This window comes from Neomonachus schauinslandi, chromosome 9, assembly GCF_002201575.2.
Source record: "Neomonachus schauinslandi chromosome 9, ASM220157v2, whole genome shotgun sequence".
NCBI lineage: Eukaryota > Metazoa > Chordata > Mammalia > Carnivora > Phocidae > Neomonachus > Neomonachus schauinslandi.
The window spans coordinates 29,234,480-29,258,296 of NC_058411.1; the positions used below are offsets into that span (position 1 = coordinate 29,234,480).

The 23,817-nt window shown below is 43.8% G+C and overlaps 1 protein-coding gene across 1 annotated transcript in view; it reads right to left on the minus strand.

Annotated features, from left to right (window-relative positions):
- Positions 1–2,543: 2,543 nt before the first annotated feature.
- Positions 2,544–23,817, minus strand: part of SIPA1L1 (signal induced proliferation associated 1 like 1) — a 368,372-nt gene continuing 347,098 nt past the window's right edge. Inside the window, exons 21-25 of the mRNA XM_044918349.1 lie at positions 20,858–21,104; positions 7,387–7,533; positions 5,950–6,064; positions 3,542–3,626; positions 2,544–2,936 (exon numbers count right to left, since the gene is read on the minus strand). Of these exons, the coding sequence (XP_044774284.1) occupies positions 2,793–2,936; positions 3,542–3,626; positions 5,950–6,064; positions 7,387–7,533; positions 20,858–21,104 (738 nt within the window). The 3' untranslated portion in view covers positions 2,544–2,792. The remainder of the gene's footprint in view (positions 2,937–3,541; positions 3,627–5,949; positions 6,065–7,386; positions 7,534–20,857; positions 21,105–23,817) is intronic.

Sequence of the window (23,817 nt, forward strand, 5' to 3'; positions counted from 1 at the left end):
AAATGGATCGGCTGTAGGACTGGAATCTGTTCAAGTTATCATTGTATGTTTAATTAGAGACAAGTGTCTTAAGCTCACTGGGCCTATTTCCTTTGCCCTTGGACTATCAATGTTATCCCCATCTGAGCAGTTGGTAACCCAACCCAACCCCATCTGTTTATCATAGGCAGCAGATATGAAGCACAACCAAATGGCCCCTCCAATCAGCATATATGAAGACCTTTCAACCACGTAGGCTCATGGCACCTTCTCCCAGGGACTCCCAACCCACCTCCAAGCCCTTCAGAAATAATGGATAAGCCCTTCTAACCAGGTAAGAATCATGGTCTAGACAGACCCTTTTAGCTTGCTAATCAGATTTATCTTGTGGCATCCAGTCTTACCCTGTCTTGTAACTCTAGAATTTGTAGAACTGTTGAACCAGATAAAAGGAAGGAACTCTGTCAGTTCTCAATTAGCTGCACCAGTGGAGAGGAACACTGATGCGGTAGATTTTAAAAATTTGGTTCCATTTGGCTCTGGAATGCATTATGATTTTTTCAGTAGATTAACTTTTCTAATTGTATTTTGCACAGCCTAGTATTAACAGGCATTTGTACTCCCTGAGCACACAACATCTAACTCAGGTTTGGGTGGCACAGGAGAGGCAGTCCAAAAACGTGCTGGTCTCAGGGAATGACGGTGTTGTTACGGAAAACCCACACATGGATAATGAAGAGGCAACTAATTAGAAAGTGCTCTGCAAATATTAAATTATAAGCAGAGAAGCCAAATTAGGAATTCTCTAAGGACATGTGAACAGAGAGTAAAAAAGGTTATTAGCATTCTGAGAGGGACAGAAACTTTGAAGAATCATCTTTCAGTATTAATGGAGCCTCATAATAACATTGGTTGCAAGGAGGGTCAATGAGTTACTGGGTGGTCTTTCAAATAAGAAAACCTCAAGCAATAATACCAAAGCATTTTAAAAGAGCGTTTAAAATGAATTTTATTGTTTGAATTTTACAAGTAGTCTTTAAAGGCTTCAAACAAGAATTCTGTTGCAAAACTCTAATAAATAGCTTGCCCCAAGTCCCCAAACAAATGAAAAACAAAATAAAAACTAAACTCAGAAGGATAAGCAAGACTTCAGAATGCTTGGATGTTAGCGATATTTCTCGTTTACAAAGAGATATCAGGCAATTAACAATCTCCTTCATACAAGTCAAAGAGAGAAAGAGACAGACAATTGAGATCTTTACAAAGCACTCCGAAATCTTCCTATTTCCATGGTGGAAATGTCACCCGAAAAAAAAATTCCATGGAAAAATCACAATCATGAATGAAACCGTAAAAGTCTGGTGGAGGGGGTGGGAGGAGAAGAGAGAAAATCCATCCTGTTTCTTTCAGGGATGGAGGAAGGAGTTGAGATTACTTGGGGCAGGGAGCTTCCGAGCAGATGACATCGCAGAACGTTCCCTACATCAGAGTTGCCACTGAAGGGACACAGGTGTCAGCTTCCTGACATTTTATGAAGGCAAGAAACAAGGCCACCAGGGGCTCTCCGGGTCCCTTAACACTGGTGGGCCCAGTGTGTCCGTCTGCAGGACTGGGGGCCTTGGGACGATGGCCAGAGGCCCAGAGCAGCTGCATCACTAGACAGGAAAAATAGCACATCAATCATTTCTGCAGCAGAATCCTCTGGCTGGCCACAAAAGGATTCAGAAAATGCCGTGCTGAAATTGCACACTGGGACATGCAGGTTTCAAAAGCCCATTCTATGATCACAGTCGTTGCTCCTAACAAGCAAGTACTAAACAATTTAACATTCACTTTCCCTAGTTATAAATACTGGTCCAGTCTTGCTTTGGAGAGGATTAATTAATATGGCCATTTTGAGTAAGCTAAAAATACAATTTTGCCACATTTTCATCTTTACACATCTCAAACAAAAACTATACTTTTGACCAAAATACATACAAGTAAGATTTTACTCTGGAGGAATTCTGAAACCAATTAATGTTTGGAGCCAGGAAGCTGTAGAGAGGCTGATTCCAATTTGGTGGGACCCACTTAAACCAGACAGAAAGAGTTCTAGCTCTGAGGAGCGCACCTGGGACCATCTCCAGGGAGAGGAAGCAGAGGGTGCAGGTGGTGGAGTGACGTCACAGTGCAGGAGAGGAAAGGGGCATCGCCCGAGGCCCTGGCTCTGTCTCTGGGGCACTGACTTGCAGGTAACCCCAACCCCGCTATCCTCGGGAAGATAGGGATGCTAGCTCATGCACATGTCATTCAAGGGAGGTAGGCATTTTCTCCAAGCACCTCCCTCCCCAGGCATTTTAGGAACCAAGGTAAGGAAAGCCCCCTCCCCAAATAAACCATTTGCAAAAACTTGATTTTCCTAGGAGCAATGACATGGGTCAGGATAAGGAGGGAAAGCTTGGGTTACCTGAAATCGATAAGAGCTCATGGAAATAGAGGCAGATGGGCCAGGGCGGCCTAGGCCCACTTTCTTTTTTAAATACGTAACAGATAAAGATATTGTGCAAAAAAATAAAGACATTCACATTTTAGCAGTTAAACTTTTATTTTACTTTTTAAAATTTTTATTTACTTTTTTGTTTTTCTTTTCTACAAAAGGCAGATAATGATTGTTGATCTGCGATAATCGTGTGGTGCACTCCCCGAAAGGGGCCGGAGTGGGAAGCGAGGGCGGGTTGGCTGAGAAGGCTTTCCAGGGCATGGTCGAAGGAGCGCCACACCGCAGCGGAGAGCCCCCCACCCCCTCCCGGGGCTCCCCCCGCCGGCCGGCCCTAGCTCATGTCTATGGTATTGAAGACCCATTCCGTGAACTTCTTCAGCTTGTCCGAGGCATTCTGGGACTCCTCCTGCAGCCTCAGGTTGTCCTCCCGGAGATGCTGGACTTCCGCCTGCAGGTGGGCTTTGTCTTCCTTTTCCTGGGAGGCAGGGCAGAGGAGGAAAGGGCTGGGACCCAGCAGCTGGAGGGGTGGCTAGGGAGCCGGTGTCCCCTTCACCCATTTCTGTTCTTCATCCTAAACCTCTGTATCTGTGGCCTGACACTGGGCATTCGGATACTCAGGCCAGAGGCTCAGTAAGGTTTATTTTGGAATGCAAAGACATTAACGTGTACTTTAATGTCTTCAATAAGGGCAGTCTTAACTTTCGGACTGTTGTTTGGGTGGCTGCCGTCTTAATATAGTCAAAGCCACTAAGAAACAAAACAACATTCAGTTCTCTTGCTGTGAAAGCCCAAATGACTGACAGTGAAGATGGGTGGGTCTGGGCTACTGGCCCATTAGACAAGGGGCGGGGAGGCCCAGAGAGGGCTCCGAGGGGCTGGCTGGGGTTCAACAACTTTTCCTCACCCTCGACAAGGCCTGCTCGCACGGTGTGTGTCGGTGGGAACTGAGCTCCAAGCAGCTCGTGGAGCATGTGTCCCGAGGAAACAGGGACAATGCCCCCATGTTATTCCACTAACAGGGCATCTGTTCAAGGGCAGTTTGCACAGACCAGGCACTCTGCTTTGAGAATGTGTGTTTACCTTCTTCAAATCTTCCCGGAGCATCTTCAGCATCCCTTCCAGCTGGTCCACTTTAGAAGCCAGAGTGGGGGAGGAATCTTTACTGCTGGGGACAAGAAACAAAAGACGGTGTTGGCAGAAGCCTCCACGGCTGGGTCTGTTTGTTTGGCATTTTTAATGAGGCCGCTGTATTTGTAAAATGGTTTTTTAATGTCAAACTACTCAGTACGGTGACCCAATGTGCATGTTCACTCTAAAAAGGAAAATGGTAATTTTAACAAAAGGTAACGCAAGGGTGAACAGCAGCCAATCGGTAGCTTCCTCTGTTAAAGATGCCGGCTCTTCACGACAAAAGAATACAGGACAGTAAGTGAAACTGGTCTCTTTGGCAGCAGGAGAGGTACTTTCTGGCAGGCCCAAGTGTCAAGCCGTGCAGGGTTTCCTATTCTCTTTAGTGGCTGTGAGCAGAAGAGAGCCCCTCCTCTGTGTGCAGAGGGGCTGAGGTCAGCCCTACCCTGGGGCGGCCAGCAGAGGGTAGATCTCTGGTTCCCCAGAAAACAGTCTGTGGTTACTCATCCAGTTGCAGCTAAGGTATCATGCTCCCATCTTGACAGCTTGTCTAAATATCTTAAAATATTTTTAAAGAAATAAGACCTGTTTCAAAAGCTTGTCAGTCCAACCTTAATGTCTCTTTTGCTATCATGTTCTGCATAATGAAGCTAGGCCCCCACTGTTCCTTCCCCCGCTTTATGTAAGTGCTAGGAAGGCCATATGCTAGCAGAGAACCAAAAAGCCCCCAGAGAGCTAGCAGAGGAGAAGGCCACCCAACTGGCTGGACAGAAGACCCTCGTCAGTTGTTCTTCATCCAACTCCTGTCTACCTGAATTCAAGCTGCAGAACGTTTCCAAGTGAGCTCTAGCCGGATACACCACCTCAGAGTCACACAACCAACAAGCTAAAGCCTTCCATGGGAGAACATGCAGGTGCCTCTTTCCAGAGGTCAAAAAGGGAAGACACAGACAGACTGAAGTCTTGGAATCCTGGAATAAAAGGTGGTCTTTACTTGAGCTGTATTGAAGTCTTCTGCTGATTCTAGATCTACGAGCCCAAAGGGCAAAACTCGCAGTTGGCACGAGTAGCTCCAGGCTGTAAATAAATGAAATGATAAGGATCTCCAAACTTTTAAGATGGGATGCCCAATAAAAACTCTGAGCAGCCTATCTTGACTTCTGAAGGTTTTCAAAGTGAATTACATGCCTGTGTACGCTTTAATTTTTAAAAACACATTTAACTCCACTTGTTCACTGAACAAAGAAAACTGCCAACCATCACCCTCATCTTAGGACTCTGTAAGGATTTAAGAACTAGCTGCCGAATAATCCTTTCTGAGGGAAATGGACTTGTTCACTCAGACTTCTGGTGGGAGGGCCCATTCTAAGAAGGTACATTTTGGGTTCACTGCACCCTTGACTCTACGTTTTTTTTTTTTTTTAAAGCTCTCAACAGCCAAACTAACTGCCACTCTCCCTCCCAAGATGTCTCAGTGATCGGAGTGAATGCAGCACCTGTCCCTTATACTCAGGACAAACCACCCACCACTCTTCTGCTTTCTCTGTGAAGAGCATTTCCTTGCAGACTTGCTCGGCCAAGTCTTCAGGAACAAGTCCCACAGGCTATTTGAACAACCTAGGCTAACCTCACTTTTCCTATTGCTGTCTGTTTCCTAGATACCTGGATTCTTTCTTAACCATCCTCAAAAGGTTTTAAAAGGAGAGATTTCAAATTGAGGAAACTATTCTGCATCAGGGGGTACATGTATACCACAGCGGCCTGTGGGATGCTTTCCTATATAGTGACAGGACGCATCTACCCAGCATCCTCACCACGTGAAACGGGAAAATGGAAATCCGCCTCTGCTCAGTTCAACAAAAGTCAAAATCCCTGCTCTTAACTCCTAAGGAAACCCTCTGGGCCTCAGTTATTGCTTGCCTTTCATTTTCTCTCGAATCTTACCTCTTCTGGTGACCCGGATCTAAGGTCGATCTGAAGCAGCATGTTGGGAGCTGCTAAGATGTGGACACATTTACAAGTATGACCAACTGACAGCAAGGGGCAGAAACTCCAAAACCAGGCTCAAGGACATCAGACAAATGATTTTTCTCACCTTACGTGATCAGCCCTGAGAGCATAAATGTATTATGGCTTTAAATAATAATGAATATTCATGATTATGACTAAGTCATCAAGAACAGTTTAATTATGTTTACAGGATTGAGTTACAAAGCATTCTAAGATGTGAAGAGTCTGGCACTGCGGTGATGAGCTTCAGTCAGCTAATCCATGTGGCCTCCATCTCTTCCCCACACCTGCTGTCACGAGTGGAGGGGACATATGGTGCAGAGTGCTGACCTCCCTACTGGGTGACCAACCTGCTGTAGGACTTCATCTGGGCCAGAGCCTGCTCCTCAAGCTGGTCACTGTTGGATGCAGCACTCAAGGGCTGGTGGCTTTCATCACTAGCAGCAAAGAAGGAGGCTCTTTGGACTGGAAGGGAGAGGAGAAGCCATTCAGTATTTTGGAAAAACATCTGGGCCCGGTCTATCAGCCGTGTAGGAAAAAATTACTGTTTCACCTCTAAGAGGACAGTAGCAGTTTAAGATCCCTTTTGAAAACACTTGTGAATCAATTGTAGTCTTCTTTTTCTTACTCATCAAAGTAGCATTCTATGAAATGTTTGCCTGGAAACAGGCATTGTGCCAAATTTCCAGACCAAGGCTTTTTCCACTCAGTGATGATAGAAAATGCCCTTGTAGAAGTATGTTTTCCACAAGATTCCTGGCTACCTTGGTGGGTTTTAGCCAAAGTCCAACCATATGTGCTTCAAAATATACCCAACTTAAAACTTGAGCAAAGAAAACAATCAAATTTTCAAAACCTCTCATTAAAAACACAAAACTACTACCATATCATATAAAGGAGCGTGACCAACAAGCTGAAATTTAAAATCGTCTGTACTGGGGAACTGCCACCAGCTAACATGGGGATGCCCTGTGGGCTACTCCACTGTCGACTAATCAAGTTCTCCTGAAAATCGTAGCTTGGACAGAATACCCACTTTCAATTCTTCAAACAGAGAAAAAAAACAAACACAAAAAAACTAACTCAACCTTAAACCACCCATTTGCTATCATTGTTTTATAAAGAACATTTTGGCACCGAAGAATGTGGAATGATGACCACAGAGGGAAGTCTATTCACAAAAGGCATTTGACAACCTCACGTCCACATACACGGATACCATTAATACATCGAGTTTCTTCTATTCCAGCACGCCAGCGTAAGGGCCTGCAGTGAAGCAAGCACACACACGGTGGGTTGGCACAGGAACAACGTGGACAGAAAACGTGCTACCAGAGTCGGGAGAGGTGAGTGAGCAGCACAAAGAGGATACCCAACAGTTGTCAAACCTGGGGCAGGGCCAAGTGGGACAAGCATCCCTAACAGATCCAACGGTACACTTCCCAGTGAGGTCCTCATGATGGGGTCAAAGACTCTCTCTGGATAGGTGTTCTTTTCAATCAGGTGACAGCTGGGATTCCCCCACTCCCTGCCCTTCCCACATGTGGGGAGGGGAGACATCCATGCTATGAATTCCTATGCAGAGGAAACGTCAGGCCCCATCGGATTAAATCATACAGCATGTGGCCCTACTGAGTGCTCGGTAATGGTTCAGCCAACTGGTTTCCAGCTGCATGGGCTCCACCCTGTGTGGTCCGTGTGTTCAAAGCAGCAGAGCGGATAGAGCATGACCAGAGCCTCGCACCCCCCAGCCCTGCCGGTCCTGCTCACATCGTCCACGGACTCACCCTCATAGGCCTTGGCAGCATCCACCAAGTTGGACCAATCTAAATCCGCAGCAGTGTCGGGCAGGGGCATCAGGCCAGGGTCGGGCATGGGAGGCCTTCGGGTCTCCTGGACGTCCGTGAGGGAGCTGTCTGAGGCTGAGAACTCTCCTGCAAGAGAGGAGAGGTAAGATCCTTCTCATGCCCACAGGAGAACCGCTCGAGATCTTACCCAAGCAGTTGTTATCTGGAATCCATATCTAGTCCAGCAGACCATCAGGGGCTATTCTGAAGCTGACGTGAACTAGGATTTGGCTTCCTCCAGTCTTAACTCACTTTTTAATCATCCTCCACTGTCTCACTTCTAGTAGTGTGGAGACACAGAAAAGTTAGTTTTGCATGGAGACAACACGTCTGCTTCTCTGGGAGCTGTCTGTCTATAGGAGGGCCCAGGGCAGCTCTCATGTCTTGCTTTTTGTTTTTGTTTTTTTTCCCAGAGTCAAGGATCCAGGCTAGGACAACGAGGCCTGTTTCAACAGACAGCTGGATTTTGAAGCCAGACCGGAGAAGCTTGTTGATCCCTGTTCTAGGGGATAATAAGGCTTATTCTCACTGGACTGGGCCCTGGGATCTGAGCCACCTGCTGTGGACTCCCTGTCCCTGGGGGATGGCCCACTGGTTTCCACAGCTGGATGTGTCTGCAGGCTGATGTGGGAACCAAAGCAGATTGTATGAGAGTGCTCGACTACCCGAATGGAGTTACTACAGGAAGGTGATTTTAGGATTGGTGTTGGCATTCTTCTCCTTCCCAAGGACAGAAGAAGCAACTCTTGGGATCACTTTTGGATCATAGCAGTCCAAGAGCCTGAGCTTCTTCTAAGGTGACCATTTTAAAAACACAAACATGAAGCCATCATAACGACGAGCCTTTGCTCGGCCTGGGGCAGAAAGGAGTGGGCGCAGGGGGCCGCTCTGCCATTGGAGGGCATGCTGCTACCGCTCAAGTTCACGCAGGCAGAGAAGAGAGTGGGAGGGCTGCTGGGCTCATGACACATAGGTGCTCTGAACAGGGCAGAAGCTGGGGCAGGGACAAGGGCAGAGTGTGCGACTCCAGGAGAAGGGCCACCCTCAGAATGGGACTATAACACTAAAAATCCATACCACCACAAGCTCAAATCTCAGTTAAAATCAGAGTGACTCCAGAAACACCTGTTTACAAGGAGTTAAAAAGTTTCCCCAAGGATGACAGCCTGCGAAACCAGAGTATATTTAGTCCTTGTTTTCCCTTTCAAATGACATAAAGAACTGCTAAGAACTACAGCTGCTAGTTATTAATGTGCTTAAATTAGCAAGATGATGAGTAAATGGAAATCAACAAATACTGCCAGATATTAAATGCTCTGATCTATTTAAACATGCTCCCACCAAGGGTAAGTAGGTGGAACAGACAATTCTGTGTGTCACTCACAACCCTCCTGCCCTTTTTTATCTCTGGCACCCAAATTTCCATATGTACAAAAGAAGTCACTCCTCGCCATTGCCCAGTGACAGTGGATGAAACAAGGCCAGGGCTGAGGGATCAGCCCAATAAGGGTTGCTCCGTTTAGGACATGGGGTCACCGTGCTGCCTGACTTCCAGGAAAGCAAGAAGAGGGGATGGGAGGGGGGTCACAGAGGGCAGCCCATTCCCTCCCTTCTGCAGCTGGACAGTGACCAGGTTGCTCTCTTAGAATGGAAACCTCTAGAAGACAGGGTCTACTCTGACGGGACACGTGCAGACATGCCTTTACGAAGGGTTTATTGCTGCAGGAGCAATGGTACTCAGGGGAGAGTGGCCCCAGTGTGGAGACAGAAGGGGAGAAAAGATTAGGGCCTATTTGGTCACTACCAGGAAATTTTCTTCTAGAGTCTAGATGGTAAAAAGTGGTCATTTCATATGTTCACTCTGGAGGGTGCCCTTGTGGAGAAAAGAGAAGCCAGAGTCCAGCTGTAGTCAGATGGGGGAGAGGGGGTAGTGAGAAGCTGGCATGCTCCCGAGTGATGCCTGCCACTGGGGAGAAGGGGAGCAGTGAGCAGGACAGAGGTGGTGGAGGGACATGCACAAGAGTGGGTTGAGAGCTCATGTGTGATGCAGGGAGAAAGCAAATGAGGCAAGCAGGAGAGTCGAAGAAAATACGTTTCCAGACAACAGCAGAAAGGATAAGAAACATGGGTATGAATGGAGGCAGAATGCCTGGAAGGAGAAAGGGCAGATGGGAGACAAAGTTATAGCATATGTCTAATGAACAAGCAGGACCCCAGGTTCCAGAGCAGGTGTCTGCTGGGCTGGGTCACAGTGGGGCCGGGTGGGTATAGAACCCTGGAATGGAGGTGGACAGAGAGAGGAGAAAGGAAAAGAACGAATGTAAACCCATAGTCCCAGAATATGGTCTTTCATAAAACTGGGACCTAGTTTGGTCACAGAGCAAACAAGGCATTTATGAACCAAAGGCAAGAACATGCAGGTGCCTGGCATCGATACGCCTTTCCCTAAACTAATACTTGCTTGTTCACTGAATGAATGAATGAGTCGACAAACGACTGGCTGACACCACGGTCTAGGAAAGACAGAACAATGGCAAGTCTGGGTTCTTACAGCGGCTGCAAGGAGCCAATGGATACAAGTCTCCAAAAAAGTAATTTAATGTTAGCCAAATGCGCCCAGTCACAGTAGCAGATAGGATGTTTGGTAAAAATATAATCCCCAAACTACACCTTTGTACTGAAATTCAGCAGGTCTTGGGTAAGGTCTGGAAATTGTATTTTTAGCAAGCATGCAAGGAGAGGGTTGTTATATGTACCTGGTGCCCCAGTATTTATGGTTGCCACTCAAGGGATGCCCCTGGACCATATGGCTCTGGCGGCCGGGGGGGGGGGGGCTGCCATTCCTGAGTCCCATGGGACTTTAAAAATTGGAGAGACAGGGCGCCTGGGTGGCTCAGATGGGTAAGCGTCTGCCTTTGGCTCAGATCATGATCCCGGGGTCCTGGGATCAAGTCCCGCATCGGGCTCCCTGCTCAGTAGGGAGCCTGCTTCTCCCTCTGCCTCTCTCTCTGTCTCTAATGAATAAATAAATAAAATCTTTAAAAAAAAAAAAAATCGGAGGGACAATTCTTGACAGGCTACCACATGTAGGGCACTGAACACGACGCAGGCCGGAACAACTCCAGTCTTCTGTGAAAGAGGCTCACTTGCTTATTCCAGAGCCTTAGCCTAGGGCAGCCTTCAGTCTGGCACACAGGTAGGGGCCCAAGGTGGCGCTCATGGGGCACGGAGGCCAGTGCATGCTATCTCCGTGCTTGCCCTCCGCCTTCCCCTGGCTCACTGTTCCCTCTCAGAAAGGGACTTACACACTCACTTGGTACTCTGGTTTTTAGAACTGCCACCCGGGACACGCTGAGATCGCCTGGCTCTGGTGGCCAGTGGGGCTTACAGTTGCGGGCCCACAGGACTGTATATATTTGCATACTTTAAGAGCTGCCGCCAGAGGGTCCAGCTTACAATCAGCCTAAATCTAGGTGCTGCCTGAGATCCTCCCTTTTGGGGCACTGGTCGTGGCACACCCCCAACTACTGGGATCTATTAAAAATGAAAGAGGCTGTTTGGACCATCACAAAGGTTTGAGAGACATGAAAGAGCTGGGTGGGGCAGGGTTGAATGATAAAGGTTCATCTCCAAAACAAGGCTGGGAGAGTTGACTATCTTACAGAACAACACAAGGAGTCCAGAAAAAAAGAGGAAATAGAGGAACATGTAATGAACAAAGAACAAGATAAAACCACAAAAAAATCCTTAGTGAAAAGGAGTTAAGTAATCTGCCTGACAAGAGTTCAAGGTAATGGACATAAAGATGCTCGCTGAACTTGGGAGATGAATGAACATAGTGAGAACTTCAACAAAAAGAAAATATAAGGCAATGTCAAAAAGAAGTCACAGTGCCAAAGAATACAATAACTGAACTGAAAAATATACTAGAGGAGTTCAACAGCAGATTAGATGAAGCAGAAGAAAGGATCGGTGAATTCAAAGACAAGGCAATGGAACTCATCCAATCAGAACAGCAAAAAGAAAAAAAGAATGAAAAGGAGTGAAAATAGCTTAAGGGACCTATAGGACAATATCAAGCAGACCAACATTTGCATTATTTATAGGGGTCCCAGAAGAAGAGAGAGAAGACACATTATAATTAGTCTCCAAAGTTAGACAAGAAGAACATCTTAAAAGCAGCAAGAGAAAAACAACTTGGTATGTACAAATGAATCCCCAATAAGACTTTTCAACAGGAACTTTCCAGGCCAGAAGGGAGTGGCTAAAAGAAAAAAACTGCCAACTAAGAATCCTCTACCCAACAAAGTTGTCCTCTAGAACTGAAGGTGAGATAAAGAGTTTTCCAGACAAACAAAGCTGAAGGAGGGGCTCTTGGGTGGCTCAGTCGGTTAAGCGTCCGACTCTTGATTTCAGCTCAGGTCATGATCTCAGGGTCCTGGGACTGAGCCCTGTGTTCTGCTCCCCACTCAGCAGGGAGTCTGCTTGTCTCCCTCTCTCTCTGCCTCTCCCCCTGCTTATGCTCTCTCTCTGTCTCTCTCTAAAATAAATGAATCTTTTAAAACAAAATCTAAAAGAGTTCAACACAACTAGACTGGCCTTACCGGAAATGTTAAAGGGACTTCTTTAAGCTGAAAAGAAGGAGTGCTAATTAGTAAAAAGAAAACATAAAAATATCAATCTTACTGGAAAAGGTAAGCACATAGTGCAGGCAGTAGTAAACTAATGACTTACAAGGCTAGCAAGAAGGTTAAAAGACAAAAATAATAAAAATAATTGTCTTACAGTTGGCCCTTGAGCAACACCGGTTTGAACTGCATGGGTCCACTCTATGTGGATTTTTTCCTATAAATATTTTGGAAACATTTTTGAAGATTTGCAACAATTTCAAAAACTTGCAGACAAACTACACAGCTTAGAAATTAAAAAAAAAAAGATGTCATGAATGCCAAAAATATATACATATCTATTATAAAAAGTTAAAACTTTCTAAAACTCACGCATACCGTACATGGCACCACTCACAGTTGAGAGAAGTGTGAACAAAGATGCAGTATTACATCATAATTGCCCAAAATTAACTACGGTACATACTGTGTACTACTGTAATAATTTCGTAGCCACCTCCTGAGGCTACTGCAGTGAGGCTTAGTGTTCAAAGTATCCACTTAAAATGCATGTGAGGCTAATCATCTTCACACGAGCAGTTCATCTCTCCAGTAAATTGGGTATCGGGTAAAAACTGGTCTCCATTCTCACGTACTTTTCATTGTGTTTTGTGCAATACCATAAACCTTGAATAGTACCATGGGATCCATTCGAAGTACTACTAGTAATGCTGTAAGTGTCCCCAAAAACCAGAAAAGATATGAAATGATACGAAAAAGTTGAACTGCTTGATATGTAGCACAGACTGAGGTCTGCAGCTGCAGTCGCCTGCCATTTCAAGGTAAATGAATCTAGCATAAGGACCACTGTGAAAAAAAGAAGAGGAAATTCACGAAGCTGTCACTGGAGCGGTGCCAGTAGGCATAAAAACCTTGTACTTTTTGGGAAATACCTTTTGATCTCCTATTGAAAATGCAGCTTTCAGGTGGGTACAGGACTGCTAATAAGAAAGGCATTTCTACAGACTCTAATATGACTCAAGAAAAAATGAACTCATTATATGACAACTCAAGCAAACGGAAGGTGAAAGATCGAAAGCTGCAGAATTTAATGCCAGCAAAGGATGGTTTGATAATTTTAGAAAGAGGTTTGGTTTTAAAAATGTCAAGATAACAGGAGAAGCAGCTTCTGCCAACCAAGAGGCAGCAGATAAGTTCCCAGACATCGTTAAGAAAATCACTGAGGAGAAAGGATATCTGCCTGAACAGGTTTTTCATGCAGACAAAAGTGCCCTGTTCTGGAATAAAATGCCACAAAAGACATTATTTACTCCATATGAAGAGAAGTGAGCAGCAGGATTTAAGGCAGAAAGGGACAGACTAATGACTGTTGTGCAAATGCAGTTTAGTTTAGGATCAGAACTGCCCTTTTCTATAAACCCTACCAACCCCTGACAACCCCTGAGTCTTGAAGGGACACAAAACCAGCTGTCAGACTTCTGGTTGTACAAGAAGGCCTGGACAATGAAGACCCTTTTTCTGGACTGGTTCCACTGATGCTTTGTCCAGTCAGGAAGTACCTTGCCAGCAAGAGATTGACTTTTAATGTACTTCTGATACTGGACAATGCCCCGGCCACCCAGAATCCCATGAGTTCAACACCAAAGGTGTCGAAGTGGTCTACTTGCCCCCAAACACGACATCTCTAATTCAGCCTCCGGAGCAAGGGGTCATCAGAACATTTAAGGATGATTACACACAGTATTCTTTTTTTTTTAAGATTTTATTTATTTATTTTTCAGAGAGAGAGGGCGCACAAGCAGGGGGAGCGGCAGGCAGAGCAGGCAGAGGGAGAAGCAGGCTCCCTGCTGAGCAAGGAGCCTGATGCGGGACTCGATCCCAGGACCCTGTGATCGTGATCTGAATTGAAGGCAGATGCTTAACTGACTGAGCCACCCAGGCGTCCCTATACACAGTATTCTGTGAAAAGGACTGTCAACACTATGGGTGAGAATTGGGATAGACAGAACATGAAATTCTGGAAGGACTATACCAAAGATGCCATCATTGTTATAGAAAAAGCCACGAAAACCATCAAGCCCGAAATAATGGATTCCTGATGGAGAAAACTGTCTGGATGTTGTACATAACCTCATAGGATTTATGATAGAGCCAATCAAGGAAATCATGAAAGAGACTGGATTTGGCAAAAAAGGTGGGGGTGAAGGGTTTTAAGATGGAGAAGTCCAAGAGGTAAAAGACATCACAACTGAGGACTTAAAAGAAGACGACCGGATGGAGATGAGTGCTTCCAAACCAGCACCAGATGATGAGGAACAAGACGGAGAAGAAGCGCCAGAAAACAAACTGACATTAGACAATCTGGCAGAAGGATTCTGATTCTCCAAGACTGCTTTGACTTCTTTTACAACATGAACCATTCTAGGATATGGGCTCTGAAACTAAAGCTCACAGTGGGAGGATTGGTACTGCATAAAAACATATTTAGAGAGATGAAACAGCGAAACAGACAGAAATTACAATATATTTCCAGAGAGGTACACTGAGTGTGTCTGCCTCTCCCACCTCTCTCTCCTTCCACTGCTGCCATCCCTGAGACAGCATGGCCAACCCCTCATCTTCCTCCCTCTCCTCAGCCTACTCAGTGTGAAGACAAGGGCGAAGACCTTTATGATGACCCACTTCCACTTAACGAATAATAAACAGTCATCAGGCCATACAGTTAATATTAACTTATCTGTTGTGTGTGTGTTTTGTGTGAAATCTGACTGTACAGCAATAATTGCACGAGATGCTTTTGTGTCGTCATCATCATCATCATCACGTATTCCAAAGTATTCATCATGTAGAAAGGTGAGTGTAAGTCTTGTATAGAAGTGGATACCCTGTCCTTACATAGGCATATGCGAGTGATATTTAATATAAAAGTAATAATGTTTTGATTTTCTTACTGCTTTATAATTTTGCTTTCAAGGAATTACATTACCTTAAAGTATGCCTGTCACTCTTGTAACTTGGGAAACTGTGTATCAGCCTATCATCACAGGTAAGCGGTTTTTAAAAAATGTAACAATGTTTCTAAAACTGTACTATATGACTGTAGTACTTTACGCCATAAAAATTTTATACTGATTCGTTCATTAGTATATAGGCAAGGCTACTGTGCAGAACTGTATCAATTCCACTAGGCTACCATAGAGCAATCATACTGCCGCTGCTTCATTATTAGTGCATGAATTGTTAAACCTGTAAGTAAGTCTGCATTCCTTTTCGCTTGTAATGTCTAGTGTTAGCAATACATATAACATCTACAGTTTTGTATCCTATAAGACAAAACTGGCGTAGGTACTGAGAGATGGTTACTCATGTAAACAGACAAGGTAAACTTACAGTATTGGTAAATACAGTACAGTACTGTAAATGTATCTTCTCTTATGATTTTTTAATATTTTCCTTTCTCTACTTTATTGTAAGATTACAGCATATAAGATGTAAATGACTGTTTATGTTATTGGTAAGGCTTCCGGTCAATAGTAGGCTATCAATAGTTAATGTTTCTGGGAAGTCAACAGTTACACACGGATTTTTGACCATATAGGGGGTTGATACCCCATACTCCCTTGTTGCTCAAAGGTCAACTGTAATTAGTTAATAAGGGATACACATGATAAAAAGATGTAAATTGTGACATCAAAAACATAAAATGTTGGGGGAGAGAGTAAAAATGTAGAACTTTAGCATGCATTTAAACTTAAGTTGTTATGCACTGGAAGTAAATGGTTATAAATATAAGTTATATGAAAGCCTCATGGTAACCACAAAGCAAAAACCTATGATAGATACACAGAGGATAAAGGGAAAGGAATCTAAGCCTACCACTACAGAAAGTTATTAAACCATGAAGGAAGAAAGCAGGACAAGAAAGGAACACAGAGGAACTACAAAACAGCAAAAGGTATATGCCTATCATTGATTATTTTAAATATAAATGGACTATCTTCTCCAATTAAATGGGTAAAAAAACATGACCCATCTATACGCTGCCTCTAAGAGAGTCACTTGAGAACTAAGGACATCCACAGACTGAAAGTGAAGGAATGAAAAAAGATATTCCATGGAAATGGAAACCAAAAGAAAGCTGGTGTAGTTATATTAGGCAAAAAAGACTCTAAAACAAGGACTATAATAAAGACAAAAAAAGGCATTACACAATGATAAAGGGGCCAATCCAGGAAGAGGATATAGCATTTGTATTTATGTACCCAACACTGGAGCACCTAAATATGTGAAGCAAATGTAAACAGACCTAAAAAGGAGAAATAGCAATATGGTAATAGTAGGGGACTTTGATAACCCACTTTCATCAATGGACAGATCATCTAGACAAGTCAATTAGGGAACATCAACCTTAAATGACACACTAGGCCAAATGGACTTAACAGCTTATACAAAATATTCCATCCCAAAACAAAAGAATATACATTCTTTTCAGTCACACAGAACATTCTCCAGGATGGATCATATGTTAAGTCACAAGTCTTAATAAATTTAACATGACTGAAATGAAATCAAATTTTTTTCTCACTATAATGCTATGAAACTAGAGATCAGTTACAAGAAGAAAACAGGAAAATTCACAAATATGTGGAGACTAAATGACACACTACTGAACAAGCAATGGGTCAAAGAAGATATCACAAGAGAAATCAAGAAATACTTTCAGAAGAATGAAAATGGAAATACAACATACCAAACCTTATGGGATGCAGGAAAAGCAGTTTCAAGAGGGAAGTTCATAGTGACAAATGCCTACATATCAAGAAACATCTCAAATAAGCAACCTAACTTTACACCTGAAGGACCTAGGAGAAGAACAACAAATAAAGCCCAAAGTTAGTGGAAGAAAGGAAATAACAGATCAGAGCGGAAATAAAACAGAAGCTAAAACAAAACACAACACACAAAATAGAGATCAATGAAACTAAGAAATGGTTCTTTGAAAAGATAAATAAAATTGACAAAGCTTTAGCTAGACTCACCAAGAAAAAAAGAGAGAACACTCAAAATCAGAAATGAAAGAGCAGACACGATAACTGACACCAGAGAAATACAGAGGATCTTAAGAGACTACAGTGAAGAATTATACGCCAATAAATTGTGCATAAGAAGAAATGCATAAACCCTATAAACATACAACTTGCCAAAAGTGAATCATGATTATGAGACTAACATGCCACCTGCTGTGCTAAGTCATTGAAACAGAATCATGAAGACACTGAAAACCTCAACGGACTGATTACTAGTAAGGAGATGGTTGGAAGGGGGGCGCCTGGGTGGCTCAGTCGGTTAAGCGTCTGCCTTCGGCTCAGGTCATGATCCCAGGGTCCTGGGATAGAGCCCCACATTGGGCTTCCTGCTCAGCGGGAAGCCCGCTTCTCCCTCTCCCACTCCCCCTTGCTTGTGTTCCCTCTCTCGCTGTGTCTCTGTCAAATAAATAAATAAAATCATTAAAAAAAAAAAAAAAGGGATGGTTGGAAGGTCTGTGATTACTGATGCAAACAAAAGAGGACTTTACTTTTGAGTTCTACCGAACATTCAAAGAATTAACCTTTCTAAAATTCTTCCAAAAAAAAAGCAGCAGCAGGAGCAAAAGGAACACTTCCAAACTCATTTTATGAGGCTAGCATTACCCACTCGGATACCAAAACTAGACAGGGACACCACAAGAAAAAAAAAATCACAGGCCAATATCCTTGATGAAGGATATATTATTGCATCTATATGCAAAAATCCTCAACAAAATATTAGTAGACCGAATTCAACAATACATTAAAAAGGACCATATACTATGATCAAGTGGGATTTGTCTCAGGGATGTAAGGATGGTTCAACATCCACAAATCAATGTGATATACCACATTGATGAAATGAAGGATAAAAATCATATAATCATCTCAGTAGATGAAGAAAAAGCATTTGACAAAAATCAACATCTATTTATGATAAAAAAATCAAAAAAGTAGGTATAGAGGGGATATACTTTAACATAATACAGGCCATGTATGACAAGCTCATAGCTGACATACTCCATGATGAAAGCTGAAAGCTTCTCCTCTAAGATCAGGAACAAGACAAAGATGTGAACTCTTACACCACTTTTATTCAACAGAGTATTAGAAGTCCTACTCAGGGCATTAGATAAGAAATAAAAGAAATAAAAGGCATCCAAATATGATGTGAAACTCACTATTTGCAGATGGCATGATATTATGAATCCTAAAGACTCCACCAAAAACTCTAAGAATTAACAAAGGAATGGAGTAAAGTTGTAGGATACCAAATCAATTCACACAAATCTGTTGCATTTCTATACACTAATAACAAAATATAAGAAAGAGAAATTAACAATCCTACTCACAATTGTATCAAAAGGAATAAAATACCTAGGAGTAACTTTAACCAAGGAAGTAAAAGACCTGTACACTGTAAACTGTAAGATACTGATAAAAGAAACTGAAGACACAAATAAGTGGAAATATATTCCATGCTCATAAAAAAATATTGTTAAAATGTCCATACTACACAAAGCAATCTACAGATTCAGTGCAATCCCTATCAAAATTTTAATGGCATTCTTCACAGAAGTAGAACAAGCAATCCTAAAATTATCTGTAATTACAAAAGACTCTTAATAGCCAAAGCTATCTTGGAAAAAAACAAAGCTGGAGGTATCACGCTCCTGATTTCAAACTATATTACAAAGCTATAGTAATCAAAACAGTATGGTATTAGCATCAAAACAGACACATCAATGGAGCAGAACAGAGAGCCTTATGCATATGCATAAACATATGCATATGTGGTCAATTAATTTATGACAAAGGAGCCAAGAATATACAATAGGAAAAGGATGGTCTTTAACAAACAGTGTGGGGAAAATGAGACAGCCACATGCAAAAGAATGAAACCAGAGCACTATCTTACACCAAACCACAAAAGTTAACTCATTATGGATAAGACTTGATTGTAAGATCTGAAACCAAACTTCCAGAAGAAAACACAGGCAGTAAGCTCCCTGACATCAGTTTTGATGATGATTTTTTGGATTTGACACCAAAAGCAAAGGTAACAAAGGCAAAAATACACAAGTAGACTACACACACACTAAAAAATTTCTGCTCAGCAAGAAAACCATTAACAATGAAAAGGCAACCTATGGACTGGGAGAAAATATTTGCAAATCTGATCTGATAAGGGGTAATATTCATAATATATGAAGAATTCCTACAACTCAATAGCCAAAAAACAAACTGATTAGAAAATGGGCAAGAATATGCACCCCAATGTTCATAGCAGCAATGTCCGCAATAGCCAAACTGTGGAAAGAGACGAGATGCCCTTCAACAGATGAATGGATAAAGAAGATGTGGTCCATATATACAGTGGAATATTACTCAGCCATCAGAAAAAATGAATACCCAACTTTTACATCAACATGGGCGGGACTGGAGGAGATTGTGCTAAGTGAAACAAGTCAAGCAGAGAAAGTCAATTATCATATGGTTTCACTTATTTGTGGAACATAAGGAATAACATGGAGGACATTAGGAGAAGGAAGGGAAAAATGAAGGGGGGGAAATCAGAGGGAGAGACGAACCATGAGAGACTATGGACTCTGAGAAACAAACAGGGTTTTAGAGGAGAGGGGGGGAGGGGGGATTGGTTAGCCCAGTGATGGATATTAAGGAGGGCACGTACTGCATGGAGCACTGGGTGTTATACGAAAACCATGGATCGTGGATCACTACATCAAAAACAAATGATGTATTGTATGGTGACTAACATAACATAATAAAATTAAAAAAAAAAAGGCAAGAATCCAAATAGACATTTTTCCAAAGACAACATATAGATGGCCACGATATAAATGAACAGATGCTCAACATCATTAATGATTAGGGAAATGCAAAATCCCAAACCACAATGAGATACCACTTCACACTTGTTAGAATATCTATTATCAAAAAGGGAAGATACAAGTGTTGGCCAGGGTGTGGAGAAAAGGGAGCCCTTGTGCACTGTTAATGGGAATGTAAATCGGTGCAGCCACTGTGGACAACAGTACAGAGGTTCTTCAAAAGCAGAGCTACCATAAGGTTCAGAAATTCCACTCTGGGTATTTATCCGAAGAACATGAAAACACTAACTTGAAAAAAATACATGTACCCAAGTTTACTGCGCCATTATTTATAACAGCCAAGACATGGAGACAACCTAAGTGTCCACTAATGGATGAATGATACACACACACACACACAAGGATATTACTCAGCCTTAAAAAATGAAATCTCATTTGCAACAACACAGATGGACTTTGAGGACACTATGCTGATTGAAATAAATTAGAGAAAGGTAAGTAAGTCATGGGGATTTACAGCATGGTGACTACAGTTAATTACTGCATTTGTGGAAGCTGCTAAGAAGGCATCTTAGAAGTTCTCATCACAAGAAAAAAAACAAACTTTGCAACTATGCAAGGTGACAGATACTAACTAGACTCACTGTGGTGACCATTTCACAATATATACAAACATCGAATCATGTTGTACCGCTGAAACTAATACAATGTCTTAAGTTATAACCAAAACCAGAACAGGCATCCCAGATGACTTTTAGGGTCTGGTGAGGCCGAGCGTCTGTACTCTGTGGTCTGGGATTACAGGTGCGAGGCTGACCCAGGGAGGCTGGGGAGCCCCAAAGCTGAGCAAGCAAGCCCCACTTACCATGCAGCGACTTCATTCCCAAGGTGTAAGAAGGCCTCCGCAACGGGAGAGACTTGGGCAGGGAAGGGTACGTGCTGCTGAAGAGGACGTCATTGGGCAGGGCTTGGTCCAGAAGCGAAGCCCTGGAGGCGAAGAAGTGCTCCCTCTGGCCGCTGTAGATGCTCTCATCCGACAGCGTTCGGTGCAGGGCCCGTCTTGCCGTAGGGGTGGTAGGAAACGGGGACTGAGGAGAGGAAAGCGCCTGGAACTGAACAACAGCATGCAGACAAGTATTTATATGATAGCATATATCATCATGACAGAGTAGCTCTAGTACGAAGGGGGGGTGCCTCTTGATACACATCAACTACTAATAGTGTATGTAATGAGTTTTAGAGATTGTTTTTTTTAGGACGGATTTCTATTCACTAAAATAGGGAAGCCACCTATATATTTATATATAAATGGCAGAAGTCCCAGATAGCTGTTCTCTCTCGTCTTTTGCTTTTGTCACCAGATTTGATTTTAGTTGAGGTTCTTCTGCAAAAAGCAAGCTTCTGAGAATCCCATTCATTGAGAAACAACAGACACATTAACAATATTTAAATATCCAGCCTCAGAGCCAACAGAATATTTGGTCTGTTAGCAAAAAAGTTGTATTTATTCAGTCCTTCCTAGACTAGTGTTCACCTTGACAGGGAGAACAATGTGGAGGACAGGTGAGGGTGTGAGTAGGAGGGTTGAGTCATAGCTGCCAGAAGGCCTCTGTGGGACTTTCTGGGACACTTTGAAGGGGCAGAGAGAATGATACAGCCGTGTCTCCATTTAGGACACCGAGAATAGAGCTGACACTCAGGTTCACTCATGTGCTCTGGGTCTCACAGGCTTCCGTTCATCAAACCAAGGGTTAATCAAGTCAAAGCTACCCACGAAGTGGTGTGCACAGTTGCTGCATAAATATGAACAAATGATTAATCAAACGCAATGTAAATGAGCCCCAGGTGTAACCGACTGTGTAAAAATTGTGCTCACTTCTAAAAATTCATGATGAGTTAGGAGCAAGGTACATATATGCTTGCCTAGAAAACGAAGCTGCTGTGATAAATGCTCTGTGAGTCTTTAAGGTCAGGGAACTAGGTATGGAAATGGTGATTTCCCTTTTGTGGGCATTACAGAGATTAAATGGCTTGCTGATAATTTTTTTTTTTTTTAAAGATTTTATTTATTTATTTGACAGAGAGAGACACAGCGAGAGAGGGAACACAAGCAGGGGGAGTGGGAGAGGGAGAAGCAGGCTCCCCGCAGAGCAGGGAGCCCGATGCGGGACTCGATCCCAGGACCCTGGGATCATGACCTGAGCCGAAGGCAGTCGCTTAACCAACTGAGCCACCCAGGCGCCCTGGCTTGCTGATAATTTTAAAAGAATATAGCCAGGTCCTCTCTCTCCCATCTGCAAGCTTCTAGCACTATCATGTAAGGCCCTTGCCTACCAGGCCAGGCCCCAGATCTCTCCATTCAAACACTGCCCCCAATCTTTTTTTTTTTTTTTTTAAAGATTTTATTTATTTATTTGTGAGAGAGAAAATGAGAGAGAGCACATGAGGGGGGGGGTCAGAGGGAGAAGCAGACTCCCTGCCGAGCAGGGAGCCCGATGCAGGACTCGATCCAGGGACTCTGGGATCAGGACCTGAGCCGAAGGCAGTTGCTTAACCAACTGAGCCACCCAGGCGCCCGCCCCCAATCTTTTTTAGCACCTCTGGGTTCAGCAAAGGGATTTCCTTTTCTAGTGAATATCCCCACCCTGATGGTTATACAGGAAGGAGGTTTTCCACCAATTCTAGTTTCAGCCTCTCTGGGAAATATTAACATACTTCAAGGTAGTGAACCTCCACCTTGAAGAGATCCTTGGAGCGGCATGCTTTCTTAAAAGTTGTAACATCTTCCACTAAAGGGAGGCAGGGTAGGAGATGGAAGGCAGCAATCTGCCTTGATGCTTTCCGCCAATTAAAAAGTCGTCTTGTCCCAACACATTGGGGTGGCCCCTCACCCCAACTCTCTTCCCCTCCAGTCTTGAAGGTTCGTGCACACCGATCTGGTTCCAAGAGTGCCCTGGGCTGCCTTGCAGGGTGCTTGCTGGGCGGTGCCCAGTGCTGCCAGCCCTGGGAAAGAACTATCACGGAGTCAATGCTGACTCGCAAGGGATCTGAGAGCACATCAGGCTGGGGGGGGTTTACAGATTGCTCCAGGGGACCATACGGGTTCCTCACAGCATCACTGCCTGGGGAGAAGAGATGTTCAGGTGGGACCCAGGCGCCCATGACACCCACCCCTCCCATCAGAGAAACTCCACTTTCTCACTTCTCCATATTAGACTTCTGTGTATAATTTTATTTAAAAAAGCGGGGGGGAGGGGTTCTTGAACTTTAAAATCATCTGGGCACCATGGATCTATTTCAAAGCTGAGGAACAAGGCCTAGAGGAGTAGCATCTTGCTCCAGGTCCAGCTCCTGTTCTCTCACTCTTTCCGGTCCTCCTGGCTTCTGTGTGATGGGTCACCTGCACCTGCAGTAAGCAAGCACCAGCTCTTCCCCAACACTGATGCTGCACGAAGCCTCTTCCTGTGGTCTACGCCTGAGGGTCTGGCTGCAAATCGGGACTACGGGTTTGCACTGTGTCTGTTCACTTGCCGCTGGACGCAGCCCTTGGGGAAGATAAGGTGATCTCAGCTCTGCCTGCCAATGAGGTTTCTTAGAATGTTTGAGCTCTGCCATTTTCCTTGAGGCAGGAGCTCTGCGTGGGCTGCTTAGGCCCTGCAGGCCCCTACCTCCGAGCTACAGCCTGCCACGTCCTGCTGCAGACATCGCACTCTGCTGGCAAATCAGCCTGGGAGTGACCCTGTCATTTGATATTAATGATCACTCACAAGAAGCACTTGCTATCCAAGAAAGCCAATGTGGTCCGAGTAGGTTCCAAGTATCACG